The 17073-nt window shown below is 42.0% G+C and overlaps 4 protein-coding genes across 5 annotated transcripts; 2 read left to right on the plus strand and 2 right to left on the minus strand.

Moving 5' to 3' along the window:
• Positions 1-1090: 1090 nt before the first annotated feature.
• aldh7a1 (aldehyde dehydrogenase 7 family, member A1) lies at positions 1091-4194 on the minus strand. The gene is made up of 2 exons (XM_040184455.2): positions 4089-4194; positions 1091-3056 (listed from the first exon to the last, which is right to left on the minus strand). The coding sequence occupies exon 2, from the start codon at positions 3049-3051 to the stop codon at positions 1423-1425; it is 1629 nt and encodes a 542-aa protein (XP_040040389.1). The 5' UTR covers positions 3052-3056; positions 4089-4194; the 3' UTR covers positions 1091-1422.
• Positions 4099-11627, plus strand: actl6a (actin-like 6A). Its single transcript, XM_040184466.2, has 14 exons — positions 4099-4382; positions 5491-5567; positions 6147-6321; positions 7719-7819; positions 7995-8092; positions 8245-8339; positions 8681-8787; positions 9249-9338; positions 9461-9522; positions 9698-9812; positions 9960-10040; positions 10258-10353; positions 10515-10601; positions 11007-11627. Exons 1-14 carry the CDS (start codon positions 4358-4360, stop codon positions 11085-11087), a joined length of 1290 nt encoding a protein of 429 aa, XP_040040400.1. The 5' UTR covers positions 4099-4357; the 3' UTR covers positions 11088-11627.
• A 213-nt stretch (positions 11628-11840) lies between these two features.
• Positions 11841-13929, minus strand: mrpl47 (mitochondrial ribosomal protein L47). Of its 2 annotated transcripts, none has more exons than XM_040184493.2 (7): positions 13747-13929; positions 13299-13447; positions 13145-13205; positions 12967-13063; positions 12673-12803; positions 12290-12385; positions 11841-12158 (listed from the first exon to the last, which is right to left on the minus strand). In XM_040184493.2, the coding sequence occupies exons 1-7, from the start codon at positions 13878-13880 to the stop codon at positions 12047-12049; spliced, it is 780 nt and encodes a 259-aa protein (XP_040040427.2). In that variant the 5' UTR covers positions 13881-13929; the 3' UTR covers positions 11841-12046. The 2 variants fall into 2 exon arrangements, with proteins under 2 accessions (XP_040040427.2, XP_040040426.2); XM_040184492.2 differs by having other exon boundaries at positions 13299-13450; positions 13747-13911.
• Positions 13930-14085: 156 nt separating this feature from the next.
• Positions 14086-16940, plus strand: ndufb5 (NADH:ubiquinone oxidoreductase subunit B5). Its single transcript, XM_040184497.2, has 6 exons — positions 14086-14256; positions 15002-15084; positions 15598-15664; positions 15788-15849; positions 16180-16286; positions 16722-16940. Exons 1-6 carry the CDS (start codon positions 14139-14141, stop codon positions 16840-16842), a joined length of 558 nt encoding a protein of 185 aa, XP_040040431.2. The 5' UTR covers positions 14086-14138; the 3' UTR covers positions 16843-16940.
• Positions 16941-17073: the final 133 nt, after the last annotated feature.

Consider the following 17073-nt stretch of genomic DNA (forward strand, 5'->3'; position numbering starts at 1 on the left):
TGAACGTCCAAGCATCAGCTGTAAGCAATTCTTCAAGGGATTATTTTAAAGAGATAACAGAACATGTGCAAAAGGTTCTTTGCATTGGAAAGTCTTGCTGACAAAGACCCCACACTGTATTTTGCCAGAATATCAAAAAGGTAGTTCCTATAAAGCATGATAGACATTTGCACCTCCTCTTAAATGAGAATGATAAACAATAGTCTTTTTATTCTGTGGCCATTTTGACATCCCACAATAGTTAAAATACCAGTGTAAATAATCACATGAGTGAGGGCTGAATTCCTTTCAGCTGCTGTAGTTTCAGTACTACTGCGCATGCTGGCTCAAGGTCATTCTTGAACACAACAGAGCCCTTGTTGATGTTGTCACAAACGCATGTGCATTTCTTACTAATCAAAATATCAGCTGACAAAAAAGGCTTTTGGAGAACGAGGGTTCCTTTGAAAATACACAACTCAATCTCTACATCAGAATTATTGTTGTGCCTGCCTGGCTGTGTAGATGCTGTACAATACACACATTTATGCACTGCTGCTATATAAACACAACCACTGCACACCCAGGGAAATTAAACAGACAATTTTTTAAAATATAATAAATGTGCGCTTGTTTTGCAAATACTCTTTTGCTGTTTTCTGTCTTTCAAGAGACAAGCAACGAGTCATTTAAACACTTTTTGTAGTAAATATTTCAATACCATAATTTGGTGTTTGGCAACATCAGCGGTTTTAATTATACTTGAGACTCACGCAAAAAAGATCAGGTGTTAAAAACTCTGAATGTGCTGATGTTCATGACTTTACTTTAAGTTTATTATATTTCTAAAAGGTTTATAAAGAAGAGACCAGCCATGTCCACATGTCCACATCAAGGCTTGTATTTAGTGATTTATGGTCTGGAAAGCTCTCTGTGACTTGTTAAAAAAAAAAAAAAAAAAAAGAATCTCTGGAAGCAAAGTACAGTACATTAATGTGGTGGATTAAATGTGTTTCAATAGCTTCCTCATTTCATGATGATGGCAAGTATGTATTGAAATGTAATTTGCAATGCAATGTTTTCATCTTGACATGAACAAAGTCCACTCAAATTTTCCTTGCAAAATAAACAGGGATATTTATTTGTTTTTACACTGTATAAAGTATCCAGTACAGTCATATAGCACTCAAACTCTCCTTTGAAGTGCTTGTAGAAAGTGCACAACATTAGAGTGCTATTTTGAACAACACAAAACTATTTTCAAACCAGGATTAATATCCGACAGATAATACAGTAACATTTGATTTCATCAATCTGAAATTACTAAAAGTTTTGTTACAATTCAAACTGACCTTTCTGAATGCAACGATGTTTAGTAAGTAATCTAATGTTTAGTATTTCGCCATTTGGACTCCATGAGGATTACAAACAACCTGAAAGGCTTCATTCAAACTTGATTCCCTGGGCCAGAGGAAGATCCTTGCTGTAGTTTATTGTGCAGGTTGAACGCCTCATGTACTGCTTCCACGAGTCACTGCCAGACTCTCTTCCACCGCCGGTGTGTTTCTCTCCACCAAAGGCCCCGCCGATCTCAGCGCCGCTCGTAGGAATGTTCACATTCACAATGCCGCAGTCGGATCCTTTGGGCCCCAGCCAGCGGAAAACCCGGCCCATATCTTTGGTGAAGATGCTGCTGGACAGGCCCTGCTGGACCTCGTTGTTCCAGGCAAACGCCTCCTCTTCCGTCTTGAACTTGAGGACGTACAGTATGGGGACAAAGGTTTCGGTGTGGACAATGGCGGCGTCGTGAGCCAGCCCTGTGATGATGGTGGGCTCCACGTAGTTACCGGGGCGGTCCATCACCTTCCCCCCGCAGACCACGGTGCCGCCCTGCTGCTTGGCCTGCTCAATAGCTGCCAGGTACTGATCCACAGCTTGTTTGGTGTGCAGAGGCCCGTAAAGGGTGGTGGGATCCCAGGGGTCTCCGATGCGCACCTGTTTGTAGGCCTTGGCGACCCTCTCGACCACCGCGTCGTGAAGACTCTCGTGCAGCATCAGCCTCCTGGTTGTGGTGCAGCGCTGGCCAGCGGTTCCCACGGATGCGAAGACGGCGGAGGGCACCACGAGACTCAGGTCGGCGTCCTCAAACACAATGATCGCGTTGTTTCCACCGAGCTCCAGCAGCTTACGGCCGAACCGGTCCTGCACCATCATGGCCACCATCTTGCCGACGTGGGTGCTGCCAGTGAAGGACACCAGATCCACCCGCTCGTCCTTCGCCATGGCCGTTCCGATATCCGCGCCTCCGCAGGCCATGGAGCAGATGGCTCCGGGCAGCTTGTTCCGCTCCAGCACCTCGGCCACAATCTTGGAAACGGCAACGCTGGTGAGAGGCGTGGTCGGAGCTCCTTTCCAGAGGCAGACATTGCCACAGGTCAGAGCGATGGCGTTGTTCCAGCCGTAGACGGCCACGGGGAAGTTGAAGGCGGTGATGATGCCGACGAGACCGACGGGGTTCCACTGTTCGATCAGGGCATGGCCTGGCCTCTCTGAAGGCAGCATGGGCCCGCCGATCATTCTCGACAGGCCGACGGCATAATCGCAGACATCAACGTATTCCTGAACCTCTCCCACTCCCTCAACATAGATTTTGCCCATTTCTAGAGACACCAGGCTCCCGAGGACGTTGATCTTCTTTCTCAGTGCATCTCCGATCTGCCTCACGATCTCTCCTCTTTTGGGCGCTGGAATATCTGCCCACATCTTCCAAGCCTCCCTTGTCTTCTGGACAGTTTCTTCATATTCCGCCATGGTTGCCTGGGTTACTCTGGCAATCGGCTCATTGTTGGCGGGGCAGTATGACGTGATGACCTCCCCGCTGCCTCCCCAGCTCCCATTGTAAACGCCGGGGTTGTCCTCAGACAGGCCCAGCTCCTTCAGCCAGGAGTACTTGGGCTGGTTGATGAGGAGATTTGACATGGCTGCTGACTGCTGGCAGTGGACAGATGCAAGTTTATGCCTCAAGAGAAGCCTGCTGTGCCGGGCAAAGGTCAGAGTTAGGCAGCGCTGCATGAGTGCTGAAAGTAAATCAAGTTAAATAATTATTTTACAAGTTTAAAAGGGTTTGAAGAACTTTCATAAAATGATAGTGGACTAAAAATAAGTTTTGCAGTTGCTAGAACGTCGAAAAATATCAGTAACCCCAACCTCAAAAAGATTCTAAAACAATCATTTTCTGTTAAAAACAATAAAAGTCAAATATCATTTGGTATTTTCTTTAAAAAATGAAAAAATTATGGACGAAAAAATGAATTCCTTTATTGATCCCACATGGAGGAATCACTTTCAATTCGCTATTAATAAATAAGAAGTTCCTGAATAAACTGGGCTATACTGTGGGCTTCACTGAATGTGTGCTACGAGCAGCGAGGGCAGTCAACAGGTGTTGACCCGAGACTGCGAACACAAAAATAGTCCCTTTCTAGAAACTCCCTTTCTATGAATTAAAGTATTTACAGAGACTACAGATAGTTTAACAACAATTCCTACGCTGATTAATTAATAAGTTGATTGATACACGATTAATCTGCAAACATGTTGTTAGTCGGCATTTGGGTTTCATATTTTGTTGAACCAAAATGTCACTGCTTCCAGCTCCTACAGGTGTGAATATAGGATTACGTTAAATTACGTGAATAGCTTTTCTCAGACTTTACCGATATGTCCAGTAAGTTAACTTACTTAATTATATCCAAAATGCGCGTGCGCAAACAGCCCAACGTCGGAAAACCACGAGGCTGTCGAACGTTTTTTTTATGATATCAACATGATACCGTTGTCACCAACAATGCAACTGAAGGTAAACCACAGCAATAATTTCAGGTTCGAGCTTGTGAGAGTTACATATCGGTAGGTCAGGTTGCTGCTTCGGCAGCATGCAGCGACATGGTCGCCGAGATCAGCGTCAATGTTGTTCAGCCTCAACGACCGCGACTCAAGGTCCCGCAGGTACCGCTCTCTGATATCGACGTGCATTTTTAAAACATACGACTACAATGTGTATATCTCGCTTTTTTTAACGATCAAACGTAAATATATGTTTCACTCACGTTGATATAAAGCGCGCAGGGCCACGTCCACTCCTGAGCATGGAAGTACTTGGAGTCACGACAGTTGCTTAAAGTTTCCGGCACAGGCGGAAGTACTCAGTCTGTGCTGCATTCTGATTGGACAGCCGCCTCGACGCAGTGTGGCGCCTGCTTTGTGAGATCGATCCATGCTAACAAATTCCCTTTGTTGTGATTAACCGTTTTGCGGTTGCGGTTCTGCTGTAATCATTTTTTTTATCAAGGGAATTGTCGTTGAGATCGTCTAGAGGATGAGCGGCGGAGTGTATGGAGGAGGTGAGTGGGATCTCGTGGAATAAAACAGTTGTGCACGTTGTTCCGGACCGTAGCTTTAGCATGCTTTATACTTAGCTAGCTATGCTATCTGTGCTAACGTAACGTTAACGCTCTCGGGAAAAAGCTGTGCTGTGCTACATCTTCATCCGCACACGTTTAAAGATTTTGTAGACTTTCTGTGCGTCATTTGACTGAGTTTAGTTTGTTTATGCAGCAACTATGCAACCTCGGTACCGCCTAGTTAGCAAGGAAATGAATGAAAGTGGGTCTGACGAACAGCAGCGTTACACCCCCAGTTCCTTTTGAGTAACGTTATTAGAGAATGCACGCATTTGGAGAGAACTGTACCCACTGTTTTTGTGTATAAAGGGAGCACGTTGTGATTACTGCGCATGTTGTGTCTTTGCTCAGGTTCACATAACTAAGAATGAACTTCACAGATATAACTTTGTGAAACTGAAGATCTGCTGCTCCGCGGGCTTTATTATACCATTCATCAGAATGTGCTAGTTAGGAGTGGCTTTATTACAATGTCATTTCAACAACTTGAAATACGTGCCGCTTTTGTGATTTACATCTTCACACCACATAGTTTTAGGAATTTTGGTGCCATGCACCAAAATAATATCAATATAAATATCACAAAAATGGTCATCAATTAATAACAATACAGGACAAACTTAATACCAGACAAGCTTTCTGAGGCTGGAATCGGCCAACAACTTTACAGTCTGACGTTTTTGATATATCGTTTAATCAGCAATCAGAAACTTTTATTGTATGTTAGGAAGGAACTTTACATGGCGGGTGGTGGATAGCATCGGACAAATAGTAGTATATAGATATCTGATGTTTTGTCTTTTTCCCCTCTTAGTGCTGGTGTATGTTTGTATGATAATTAAATTGTTTCCTTGTATTCTAAATTTTTTTTTTTCTTTTTACATAATTGAGAGGATGAAATAAACTATATTAAATGCCATTTCAACTCTGAATCATAGAATCTTCCACAAATCAGGACAGCGTTTGTTGAGGAACTTTAATGTGCTAAACTTGCTTTCGGGTGGAGGAAATTTAGTCATTTTTTTTAATCCAATTCTAATTTTCACAGATGAGGTGGGAGCTCTGGTGTTCGACATTGGCTCATACACTGTAAGAGCTGGCTATGCAGGAGAAGACTGTCCCAAGGTAACAAATGACCTGATTAACTATGTGTCTTTTTGTCCTCCTGTGCATCTTCATCTTCCCGCCGGGTGTTCGACAATGTCAAGAAATGAGGGCTATCGGCCCGCAGAGAGACCGCGTGAATTTAGTTCAGATCATTCTGGAGTGCTTACTTGGTTATGATTCGTCTGATTTTTAGGTAGAGATCTTGATTGTATCAGTATGCGTTTGATATGGAATTTGTCAGAGATGCACGCTGTAATATCTATAATGCTGTAAATACCACATTATGTGCTAGACGGCACATCGTCATGGCCTACTGAGTCACCTGAATAAAACAGAGCCTTTTAATGTTATCAGAAACAGCGAATGCTTCGCCCGCTATGACGAGTCACGTATGACTGTCAGTACATGCCAGGTACTGTAACCATTTGCAATTAAAAATGACAGTACTCTTTGTTTTTGCATTCCCTCACTTTCCTTTTCTCAAAAAAATAGGACGTGTTTGTTCTGATGATTCACAGGATTCTGCAAAACCAGGGCTTGTGAGAATGTGTCCTTACCTGTGTGGCGTCATGATTGTGTTTCTTTGTTTGGGCCCAGGCGGACTTCCCCACGGTGATCGGTGTGACCATCGACCGGGAGGATGGCAGCACGCCAATGGAGACGGACGGGGACAAGACCAAGCAGAGTGGCACCACCTACTACATTGATACCAACCAGCTACGGGTACCAAGGGAGAGCATGGAGGTCATGTCTCCGCTCAAGAATGGCATGAGTGAGTGTTGAAACATGCCGTGTGTTTGTTTTTGTCGTTTCTTCAATCCATTAAAAAAAGAACATTTTAGTTAGACGTTATTCTATTAGTTTATGCCTGGTTGTTTTTCAGAATACGGTTTGGTGTTTGTGCAAAGCTGGAATTTTAGCATATTCACAATCCACATCAACGTAAATGGGTTGTGTTTAACCCCATGAGCCTTTCTTTTGTCATAGCCCGTGACGTAAACTCCAACGCTGAATATTTCTAATCCTCTCTGCGTGAACATATCTATATTTAGACTCTTGTTACTCTGACAGCTGGCTTTGTAGATGCACTCGTCACAGCCCTGACTGGCGTATGGCTAACTGCTGTTCACCATGAATATTAATGAGATTATTTGAAGACGAAGGCGACGCATTATCACAAACTCTGCCCTCTCGTTGGAGGCAAACCCGTCTCTGCCTCAGCTTCACCACCACGTCTGCTAGACAGTGATCATTTTTCCCCACCCATGTCTTGCATGTTTTGGTAATTCGAGGCCAGATGTGCATCTCATGTCCGAGCTGTTTTTTAAATGAAACTTTATTTAAAAAGAAAAAAAAAATATTTTTTAAATGAGATATATATATATATATATATTCCATACATGTGTTCAATACCTTAACTTTATTGTGTTTCTCAATTTGACAACGATCGTCCAAAATTAGTGCTGCTACGGCTGATTTCTATTATTTACTATGAAATCCTATTCTATGATTTGTCAATGATTTGTTTAGTCTACATATATAATAATGAAAACTAAGGGCAATTCTCAATACAATTTTGCATCAACCCACTCTAAAGATTCGAAGTAACTTTATACAAACAACTTATCTGCAAAAGCCAAAACAATGACCAATTCTCAAAAATACTTTAATATCCTCTCATTAGCCAAGCTGTGATCCTCTAAGCCATTGTGTTTGATTTCTGACAGCGGATGTGAAACAGGCTCTAGTGCGCTGACCTAGCTGATGATGCTCATCATAATCTGGTCCAGTGGAGTTTGGCTCGGAGGCTATTTAGAGACAACTGTGACACCATTCTTAATTGCGGCAGAACAGCGTCGTGGGACCTCAGGCTCCCTCAGAGGGCTGACCTGGAACATTGGTGCCTGATGCTCAATTTCTATCTAAAAAAAGCCCACGCCGTTGCTCCATTTTCTTCCCACCTGACCGCAATGACGACGACTAGGATGATGAAAATAGATACAAAATGGCCTTTTTGTAGGAAAAACATATCTTGAATATACTTAGTTGCAATATAATTCCATGTCCTGTCTTGTGTAATAGCTGACAAATTGTAAATCCGCAATGGTGTGACCGTGCTTTGCTATTTAACAAACCCTGTTCGTCTTTTGCCTCCCTTCTCTTTTAAAGTTGAGGACTGGGACAGTTTCCAAGCCATTTTGGATCACACTTACAAGATGCACTTCAAGTCGGAACCCAGCATGCATCCAGTGCTCATGTCAGAAGCGTCGGTGAGTTTGCATTTGTGCGAGCTAGAGTCTTAGCAACACTGGCCGGTAACTAACCGATCCGTGTTTTGATTTATCCACACATTATGAGGTGAGAGTTTGTTCCCCTGTCCTGGTGTAACAAGTTTGGGTTGCGCTGACGGTAATCTGTCCTGAGTCTTCTGTTTTGTGTCCGCAGTGGAACACGCGAGCGAAACGAGAGAAACTGACCGAGCTGATGTTTGAACATTACAACATTCCTGCCTTCTTCCTCTGCAAATCTGCTGTGCTGTCTGCGTATCCTTTACTGCTTCGCCCATCCAGAAAAGCCAACATTAAAAAAAAAAATTCCATTAAATGTCAGATAATGCTGACAATAATGTTGAAGTGGTACTGTATGTGTTACCAGCTGAGCCGGGTTACATTTCCTTTACTCTGGAGTGTCTAAGCTTTGCTAATGGACGTTCTACAGGCCTGGTCCTGGACAGCGGAGCTACACACACCACAGCGATTCCAGTGCATGATGGCTACGTCCTGCAGCAAGGTATCATCATAAATCCTTCACCAGGCGGTTGATGATCTACCAGCATAGTTTACTTTGTCTACATATTAACTCCTCACCCAAGAGGAGCAATGGAAATGTATAATGCTTGTGTTATTCGTCTTTGGTTAATGTTGCCCTCTGCTGGTTTGGAGCTTGAATCTCACAACAAGATGCTCTCCGTTACAAAGCAAACCACAAAGTCTGAGCTGCAGGGAAAGTAAAGCCAAGAGAATTCATTAAGGCAACAAGAGATTTATCAAGTCGAGGAAGTTTAAAACCATGTGTGTGGAGTTGCTTATGCAAACACTGTGTTCCGCTGAGTCATGTTTTCTCTCCGACAGGCATCGTCAAATCGCCCCTGGCCGGAGACTTCATGAGCATGCAGTGTAGGGAGCTTTTTCAAGATTTAAGTGTTGAAATAATCCCCCCGTACATGATTGCATCAAAGGTGAGATAACACTATTGTAGAGGATCTCACTTCAGTGTTTCACAGGGGGAGCAGCGTATTTGGGAGAGAACTCAGAAAATATATAGTTTTGTACAGATTTTGATACAATTCAATTATTGTTACAATAAAAGCATCCATACATGGGTGTTATTCATATTTTTCCTCCTGTTATCATGAATTGATTGAAGATGTTGCCAGTAAATTTGATGTTTTAGGTAGTGTAATCATGATATTATGTTCTTTATGCTCTGTTCTGATGGATGGTCTGGAGGGTAAACATTGTGTACCTTGATTTAATAAAGTAAGCTAGCTCTAATCTGCAACACGCAGGTTCACGTTTTTAAATCAGATGGAAATGTTCAAATTGGACCATTACATTTATGGGCTTACCCAGTTTTTTTTTGCCCTTATTGTCATCTTCACTCATACCAGCATGTGAACCACGGTGTATTTCATTACAGGATGGAGTCCGAGAGGCTTCACCGGCCAGCTGGAAGAAAAAAGAGAAACTACCTCAAGTCACCCGCTCATGGCACAACTACATGTGCAACGTAAGCAGCAACGTCTGACTCCTTTTGTTGTCAACTTGCAGTTCTGAAGGATCTGTCGTTTTGCTCGGTATGTACCGTATCTGGTTTTGTTTGGGCCAACTTGTGCTTCTTAATATTTGCAGTGTGTGATCCAGGACTTCCAGGCATCTGTGCTGCAGGTGTCAGACTCGCCGTATGATGAACAGTAAGACCATTATTTTTAAACTGCAATGAATCCAGCATTAACGTAGACATCATTCTTTAATTTGGACAACGTTACTGAGCGTCACAGTATTGCTGTAACCGATGACGACATTGAAAAAACGATGAATTCTTATTGGAAAACGTACTCACAGAGGATCCCTTCACTGTTTCGTCAGGGTTGCTGCACAGATGCCCACTGTGCACTACGAGCTGCCCAACGGTTACAACTGTGACTTTGGGGCCGAGAGGCTAAAGATCCCAGAGGGGCTGTTTGACCCTTCTAATGCCAAGGTTTGTGTTATTAGTGTGTAGCTAACAGCGCAGAATATAATTCGCCCCAGAAAGCTCTACAATGAAAAGTTGTTTAAAGCATCCAGATGTGTTACGGAATAGCTTAATGGTCTGTTGATGTATGTTTGTTTGTTGCCGCCACTTCAGGGCCTGTCTGGAAATACCATGTTGGGAGTCGGCCATGTGGTGACGACCAGCGTGGGAATGTGTGACATCGACATCCGGCCGGTGATTATCAACATGCTTTAAACACGGGTTTCCCATATGTTCATTCGTTTGTTCTGTCCGAGACATTTGGCCTGTGGTACTTGCATGCAAAAAGTACAATGCAAGACAAATATCCTACAGGAGCTCAATGTAAACTCGTCTGGGCGATGAATTCATTCCTCGCTGGCTTTAGAAAAAGAAACCCTGGTTTGCTGAACCGGTTGACTTTGTTCCTCAGGGTCTTTATGGCAGTGTGGTGGTGACTGGAGGAAACACCCTGATCCAGGGCTTTACAGACAGACTGAACAGAGAACTCTCCCAGAAAACCCCACCGGTGAGCACGAACATATTATTAGTCAATGAAAGGCCAAATAGAAAAAACAAATAGCGACCAGAATATTGATGTGCTGCCACAATGTATGTCGTCTGATCATTCAAATATATATCCATCCCATAATACTGTGAGAGTGTAACATGTTGGTTTGTGATTTGCAGAGCATGAGGCTGAAGCTGATCGCCAACAACACTACGGTGGAGCGCCGGTTCAGCGCCTGGATAGGAGGCTCCATCCTGGCATCGCTTGTAAGGACGCACAGCAGTTCTAGCAGTGTGTCAACAACAGTTTAAGCTTTATGACCTAAAGAAAACTGTCCCTCACACTGATGGGATTTAAAGAGGGAGACACTGCTTCACACTTTTTTTTAAAGGGGTGGTTACATGGATGGACCAGCATTTTTTTTAAAAGTGAAAAACTTTAGTTAAGACAACTAAAACTTGATAAATGTGCAATAAAGTTGTGTTTAATACTTTGTATCCTGGTTACCTGTAATTAGATGTAAGCAGTGGCAAAATGCACGTGAAATGCAATTATTATCAATGAACAATTTCTCTAGTCAACTTTCTTTGGTTATATTTGTTTATTCCAGCCTGTCCTACTTTCATCCAGATTTATTGAAACTTTGTCAACACGTTGTCTGTGTCTTCCAGGGAACCTTCCAGCAGATGTGGATCTCCAAACAGGAGTATGAGGAGGGAGGAAAGCAGTGTGTAGACAGGAAGTGCCCTTGATTCGACACCCAACCCCACCTTCTCCAACAAGCTCAATGTCATGAGTTCACCTCTGACCCCAGACTCAGGATCAACCACAAAGATTCACTCTTGTTTTGTATGATTTGTTTAAAAAAAAAAAGAAAAAAGTTTGTCAATGTGCTGGCTGTCTGGGATTTATTTGGAAAATAAGACAAATATCTACAGAGTAAACCATCCCTGATACAAGATGGTTGAGTTACATTGTTTGTCATTACGGTCAAGTCTATTGCCTTTTATTTCTAAAAAAACATTTTGGAACTTGAAAGCTGTTGTCCAGGTGTCTTCTCCCACTTCATTGTCTGACATCTAGCTGTTCGAAGGATCATTGCATATACGTGTGGAGATATCCAATTTTCTCTGGTTTGTACCATATAGGGGCTGTAGAATTTGAGTGATCTTACTTTGGGGCAAATAATTCCTTTTGTCTAGTAAGTAAACTCAAAGGCAAAAGCCAGTTTTTGTCTCTTCTCATTTGTGTCAATGCAAATAAATCTGTATTTAATTCATTTTTTAGAAAAAGTGATGAGAAAACAAGTGTTTTACTTTTACGTTGTAATTTAAAAGTATTGGGTATAGTGTGGCTTTTAAAACGAACCTTTGTTTTATAATAAACGGCCAGTTTACCTTTTGATAATTAGAATTTACTATTTAGTTGTATAAACTTTCTTAAGCAACATAATTTCCCGAACATATGTTTGCTATTTGGCTAAAAGAAAATACCAGCATAACATATCAGGGTAATGTAGTATAGTTTATTGTATGATCAAATAACAGCTTGACAGCATCAACAAAACACCTTCAATGATTTGACATACAGATTGATTCAAATTAACTCCGTAGATGCAGAGAAGAACTTGTGTCTGGACAGGTGTCAGGCTCACAGGTGTCAGGCTCACAGCTGTGAAATAAACCTTCGTTGTAAAATATGTACATTAAATTTAAGATGCAGAAATATTAGCGTGGGGAAACTTCTCCTTGAGTTTGGACTGAGTTCTCCGCTCTAAGCTGGTTTTCCTGGCCCTCTGTCGAAGATACTTCTCTAAGCGCAGCCTGCAGAAAAATAAAAATCAGTATTTATTTACTAAGTATCTATTTACTATGCACAACATAAGCGAGGGTTGAACTCTCACACGCGCTTTTAGTCTGTACACAAACAAGATGTCAGGTATGCCGTATCTTACCTTATGTGAGGTTGGACAAACTTGGGTGTAAAGAAGGACTTTCGCTTGTACCTTCTGTTCATGTACCAAGGAATAGCATATTCTTTGAATCGATACCTGAAGGAAAGAAAAGTGTCATGACACTCGCAACATTTCATTTTCTTAAATACAGCCCTTTACATCTACTCTAGTCAGTTAACAGACCACCTGCAGCAATCACAACCAGCTCGTAGTGGTAATATTAAGTCTGTGCATTCTTGGACTGGCAAAGACTTGGATTTTAGCTACTGTGCAACGTAACAAGAACTATACAGGGAACCTTTAAAATGCGTACTGCATTCCTCCAAGTGTACATGTGAGTTGGTGCATGTGTGATGTACCACAAACAGAGTGTATGGCCTCACCAGTACACATGTCCAAATTTGTCCCTCCTCCAGGCTCCTGGTCTGGCTTTCTCCTGTCCGGTCTGCAGCATTCGCAGTGCGCTCTCTCTCTCATTCACCACCGTCTCCAATCTGATCATTGAGCGCTCGACCTGGGAGGAAGAAGACAGCGGGATTTAACTTAGCAAGTGCGCCTTAATTAGAAACCCGTCCTCCCACCTATCGCTTTCAAAAGGCCAAGACAAAACGTATCGGTCAAAGATAATTCCCATTTCAGCGTTCACGGAAGAGGCGTCACGAGAGCGTCGTACCAACCTTCCTTATTCTTTCTGGACTCGGCATCGGAACCCTTTGCCTCTTTGCTTCCTGTTCAAGTGTGAGCAGCAAGTTCTTTTCTTTTAACAGCACGTACCTGGAGATACAACAGTGCAAAACACAGCTGAGAAATGCTACAACACTCGCCAAGTACCAGTGTGATCTGCACAGTGCTTACCAGAGTTTGTGTAAATCTTCATTGCTCTTTGTTCTCAGTTGCTTGGCAGTCCACGGTGCACCTGTAAAGTGTTCAAACAATGTTCTGTTATTGAAGCTACAAGCAGACCGTGCAGCCGTGCAGGTGAGAGAGGACACAGACGTAAGTGCTTTACCTGACTTCACGGTGGTCTCTCCCCAGTTCTCGGGTAGGTCAAAGAACTCGTCGAGCCCTCTCCTGCTGATGGTTGTGTGCAGGGCTCGACACGGAGCCACAGAGCTGCTGGGACTGCGCCATGACAGGGCAGCAAGAGGAGATTTCTCCCTGCTGGGCGACACATAAATCCACATAAGACTTAAAAGGAAGAACCAACCTTATTTTACAATCTGTACTTGTTGAGCTGAAATTGACTCTAAACATCAGTGTACTATCAAAAGATCAACCGAAAAAATGATTGGAGGTAGCGCCGAACCTAAAAGACTTAATATATTGGAACTGTTATTTATTGTTTTCATTTCAGAGCCCGTCATTGAGAAGCAGAGCCGCTGTAAGCTGTGAACACGCTGACTTTTAAGACACCTGGATGTCATGTTTTACTCACTGCAGCAGCGACTTAACGTTACCTGTACAGACGAGGCGGGAGTTTGGTAAGAGCAGGAGAACAGCTCTGGGTTTTTACAGCTGAGGATATCCTAACGACATTTTGAAACTGTTTGCAAAGAGTCAAGACTCGTCCGGCTGATGAGGACGTCGCCATCTTTAACGTTGTCCTTCCAACATTACCCAGAATGCATTTCTCATCACCTATTCTTTTTTTTTTTACATGTTTTTTTGCTTTTCGGCTATTAACATATATCTGTGTAATGTCTTATATATACTATATCTACACAATAATCCAATTGAATTAAAATACAGAAAACGTAACGTTATCTGCCCTCTTTAAAGTTGCCGGTTTCCCCTTCACTGTCATCAACGAATCAGAGCCCGTGTTATTGAACTGCCACCCTTTGTAAAGATGGTGGGCATGAGCCTTCTCAGGTCTGCCGCTGCTTTGGCAGCCAGACTGAGTCCCCTGAAATCTGGAAATAACGTGGCAAATTTACTCACGCGAACCATCCCGAGGACAGATAAAGGTAAGAGACACCGCGGATGTGTACAGAGTCCCGAGTGCACCCTGAAGGCGGCCGTCTCTTCTTGTGACCTTGTGCCGAGGCTCGTTAGCTTGCTAATGTTAGCTAGTTGTACTAATACACAACGTTGGCGGGGTCGCAACGTTACTTTAGGAATTATAGGTAGCTGCTCACTCTTATTTGTCAGCAGATACTATTTTACGTATCTGCTTCTCATTAGAGAACTGCAACGGTTCTTAGGACAGCGTTAACGTATCGTCAATATACAAAACATATACATTCGTTGCCTCAGTACTTGTACCCTGTGCAATGACAATAAAGTTGAATCTAATCTAATCATAACAATCATAGTTTCTGTATTCATCTACATCTACTGTTAACTTCATGAATGTTTTTTTATTCTATAGTAGACAGCTATAATAAATGTATTTACACTATAACAATATACAACTTAGGGGGGGATACACATTTTACGTTTAAAAAACGTATTAATGTTAAATATTATTTTATTATTGTATAAATAATAAAATTAAAATAAATAAATTATTGTATAGTATTATGTTATTATTGTGGATATAGTTAGCAGTTATCTTCGCTACTACAACCTAATAAGTTCATAACATTATCACAAGAACCAAAATGTGAGTTAGTAGTCAGGTCATGCTATAAGACCAGACAGTCAATAAAGCGTAGATCTTTTTCATTATTAAATACATGCTCACAACACTGTCCCCTGCGTGTCTTGCAGTGGCCGTTCGTTGGGGTCATGGAAAGAAAATGTTTATCGTCCAACCCACTGCGTTCTATGACCAGAGGTTTCTGCGCTTATTGGTGAGTACGGAAACACTGCACCCTTCATGTCCTGCGATCATCACGGATTAATCGTTTGCGTTGGCCTGTTCTGTGGCTGCAGGAGATAATTCTATGAATGCCAGTAGGAGTCTGTTGATAACATTCTGACTCTTTAACCGTTTTGACAATAATACTTAAAGCCACTAATCTTGCATTTTATCCCCAACACTATTTAAAGTTTTATTCCTAAATGTATTTGCATCACAGTTAATCTCATGTCCTATTTCTATTTCATAAATAACGACTACCCTCATCCAAAATGGAGTGTATTTAAGCATTCAAATAAGTTTCTACTCTGGTTTCTTAATTAAATGGAGCCAGTAGGCAGCCATGCAAGCATCAAATCCAAAGTGGACAAAATTGAAGACGTATAATGGAATAATAGCCATGCATAATTCACTTTTATGTTGGCTCTGTAAAACTTCCAGTCTTGAGCAACCCTCATGCAGAATAACACTTTTCAGTGTTGCATTTTTTTCCCTTTTCTTCCAGCGATATTACGCCCTGCTTACCGGCATTCCTGTGGCTGTCATTGTCACGACTGTCAACATCTTTATCGGTAAGTGAAGATGTCGTTATTTAGATCAGTGGATAGTATTTGGTCATTTTAATAATATGTTATTTGAGTCAAAGGAACTTGTGTAATTCTCTGAATTAACTTTTCTGTGATTGGGTTGTGAAGGCGAAGCAGAGCTAGTTGAAACTCCTGAGGACTACGAACCTGAGTACTGGGAGTACTACAAGGTACATGGGTTGCATATTATCTTATTAGTCCTCTCAGGAGATTTTTATTATCACTCATCTTAACCCTGGTTTCTAACCGTATTGTCTCAAGCATTATTTAAGTTTTGGAATTGGCATCGGTATGTTTATACAATTTCAGCCTTTCTTTAGCAGTTGTGTTTGACCATACATTTTATAAGTGCGGAATAATATTTTAGAGAAATGTAAAAGGCTAAAATCAAAGTCACAATTGTTATTCACCTACTTTATTACTTTGATTGAAAAAATAAATCAGTGACTATTTATTTAGCTCAAATACATTTTAATAAAGAAATGTCCCTGTCATGACAGCACCCCATCACCAGGTGGATTACACGGACCTTCTATGATTCACCAGTGAAGGACTATGAAAAGATGATGGCTGCAATCCAAATAGAGAAAGAAAAGGCAGACATGAGGTGAGTTTTAGTACTGGTGTGTTATGTCAGAGTTTTTGTCACCTAAATACTGTTCCGTATGAAGGCCAAAACATTGTTGCAATCCACGGGTATAAAAACACAAGACGTAGTAGCCATAGCAGTGCAGTGCGGGATATGCAGCTGGAAGCATGCACGGCCGGCCTGGCTTTGTAAGCAATGCACAGGTGAATGCTGACCCCAACACACTGACTGAAAGCAACTTCTTTCAGGTAGACAATGGTACGCTTTAGCGTTACACAGCAAGTAGTTGTTTGCTGCTGTATTACTGTGCTGAATATCAATTAATGTTCGTTGAATCACATGAGGCTGTTAATGGGAAGCGGTGTACAGGCAAAAAAGACGGTCTAATTTTTTCTAAAGAAAGAGGTCATTATTTTTGATTTCATTGATTCACTGCCAATTTGTCGTCAACAGACTGACCCAGCTTGAGGTGCGTCGGCAGATGAGGACAAAGGGAGACGGCCCCTGGTTCCACGTGGAGACCCTCAACAAGGAGCTGATTGATAATAGCCCCAAGTCATCACCTGACCATTAATCCAGACGCCTATGCTGTCAGTACATCGAGCCGATCAATCTCACTGTTTGTACATTTTTTCCTTTCCTGCGTAAATAAAATATCTATATGGACTACAATATTTGACCTGCCAGTGTCTTTTATTTGCTTCATGCTGCAAAAATGTATTTACCTATTGGTAGTATTTAAATCTTTGTGGGTTCGGTTGTATTTTCATGACTGAGGGAGGAAAGCTCTTTCTGTGTGCAGTGT

This window comes from Gasterosteus aculeatus, chromosome 8 (genome assembly GCF_964276395.1).
Source record: "Gasterosteus aculeatus chromosome 8, fGasAcu3.hap1.1, whole genome shotgun sequence".
In the NCBI taxonomy this organism is placed as follows: Eukaryota; Metazoa; Chordata; class Actinopteri; order Perciformes; family Gasterosteidae; genus Gasterosteus; species Gasterosteus aculeatus.

Excerpts from the sequence above, each read along its gene's own strand:
- mrpl47 (XM_040184492.2), bottom strand. The coding sequence starts at position 13,880 with ATGGCGACGTCCTCATCAGCCGGACGAGTCTTGACTCTTTGCAAACAG. Across the intron at positions 12,386-12,672 it reads AAATTTGGACATGTGTACTG|GTATCGATTCAAAGAATATG; the intron begins GTGAGGCCATAC and ends TCTTTCCTTCAG. Across the intron at positions 12,159-12,289 it reads TTTGTCCAACCTCACATAAG|GCTGCGCTTAGAGAAGTATC; the intron begins GTAAGATACGGC and ends ATTTTTCTGCAG.
- ndufb5 (XM_040184497.2), top strand. The coding sequence starts at position 14,139 with ATGGTGGGCATGAGCCTTCTCAGGTCTGCCGCTGCTTTGGCAGCCAGA. Across the intron at positions 14,257-15,001 it reads CATCCCGAGGACAGATAAAG|TGGCCGTTCGTTGGGGTCAT; the intron begins GTAAGAGACACC and ends CGTGTCTTGCAG. Across the intron at positions 15,665-15,787 it reads GACTGTCAACATCTTTATCG|GCGAAGCAGAGCTAGTTGAA; the intron begins GTAAGTGAAGAT and ends TGGGTTGTGAAG.
- aldh7a1 (XM_040184455.2), bottom strand. The coding sequence starts at position 3,051 with ATGCAGCGCTGCCTAACTCTGACCTTTGCCCGGCACAGCAGGCTTCTC.
- actl6a (XM_040184466.2), top strand. The coding sequence starts at position 4,358 with ATGAGCGGCGGAGTGTATGGAGGAG. Across the intron at positions 8,340-8,680 it reads TGGCTACGTCCTGCAGCAAG|GCATCGTCAAATCGCCCCTG; the intron begins GTATCATCATAA and ends TCTCTCCGACAG. Across the intron at positions 8,788-9,248 it reads CGTACATGATTGCATCAAAG|GATGGAGTCCGAGAGGCTTC; the intron begins GTGAGATAACAC and ends ATTTCATTACAG.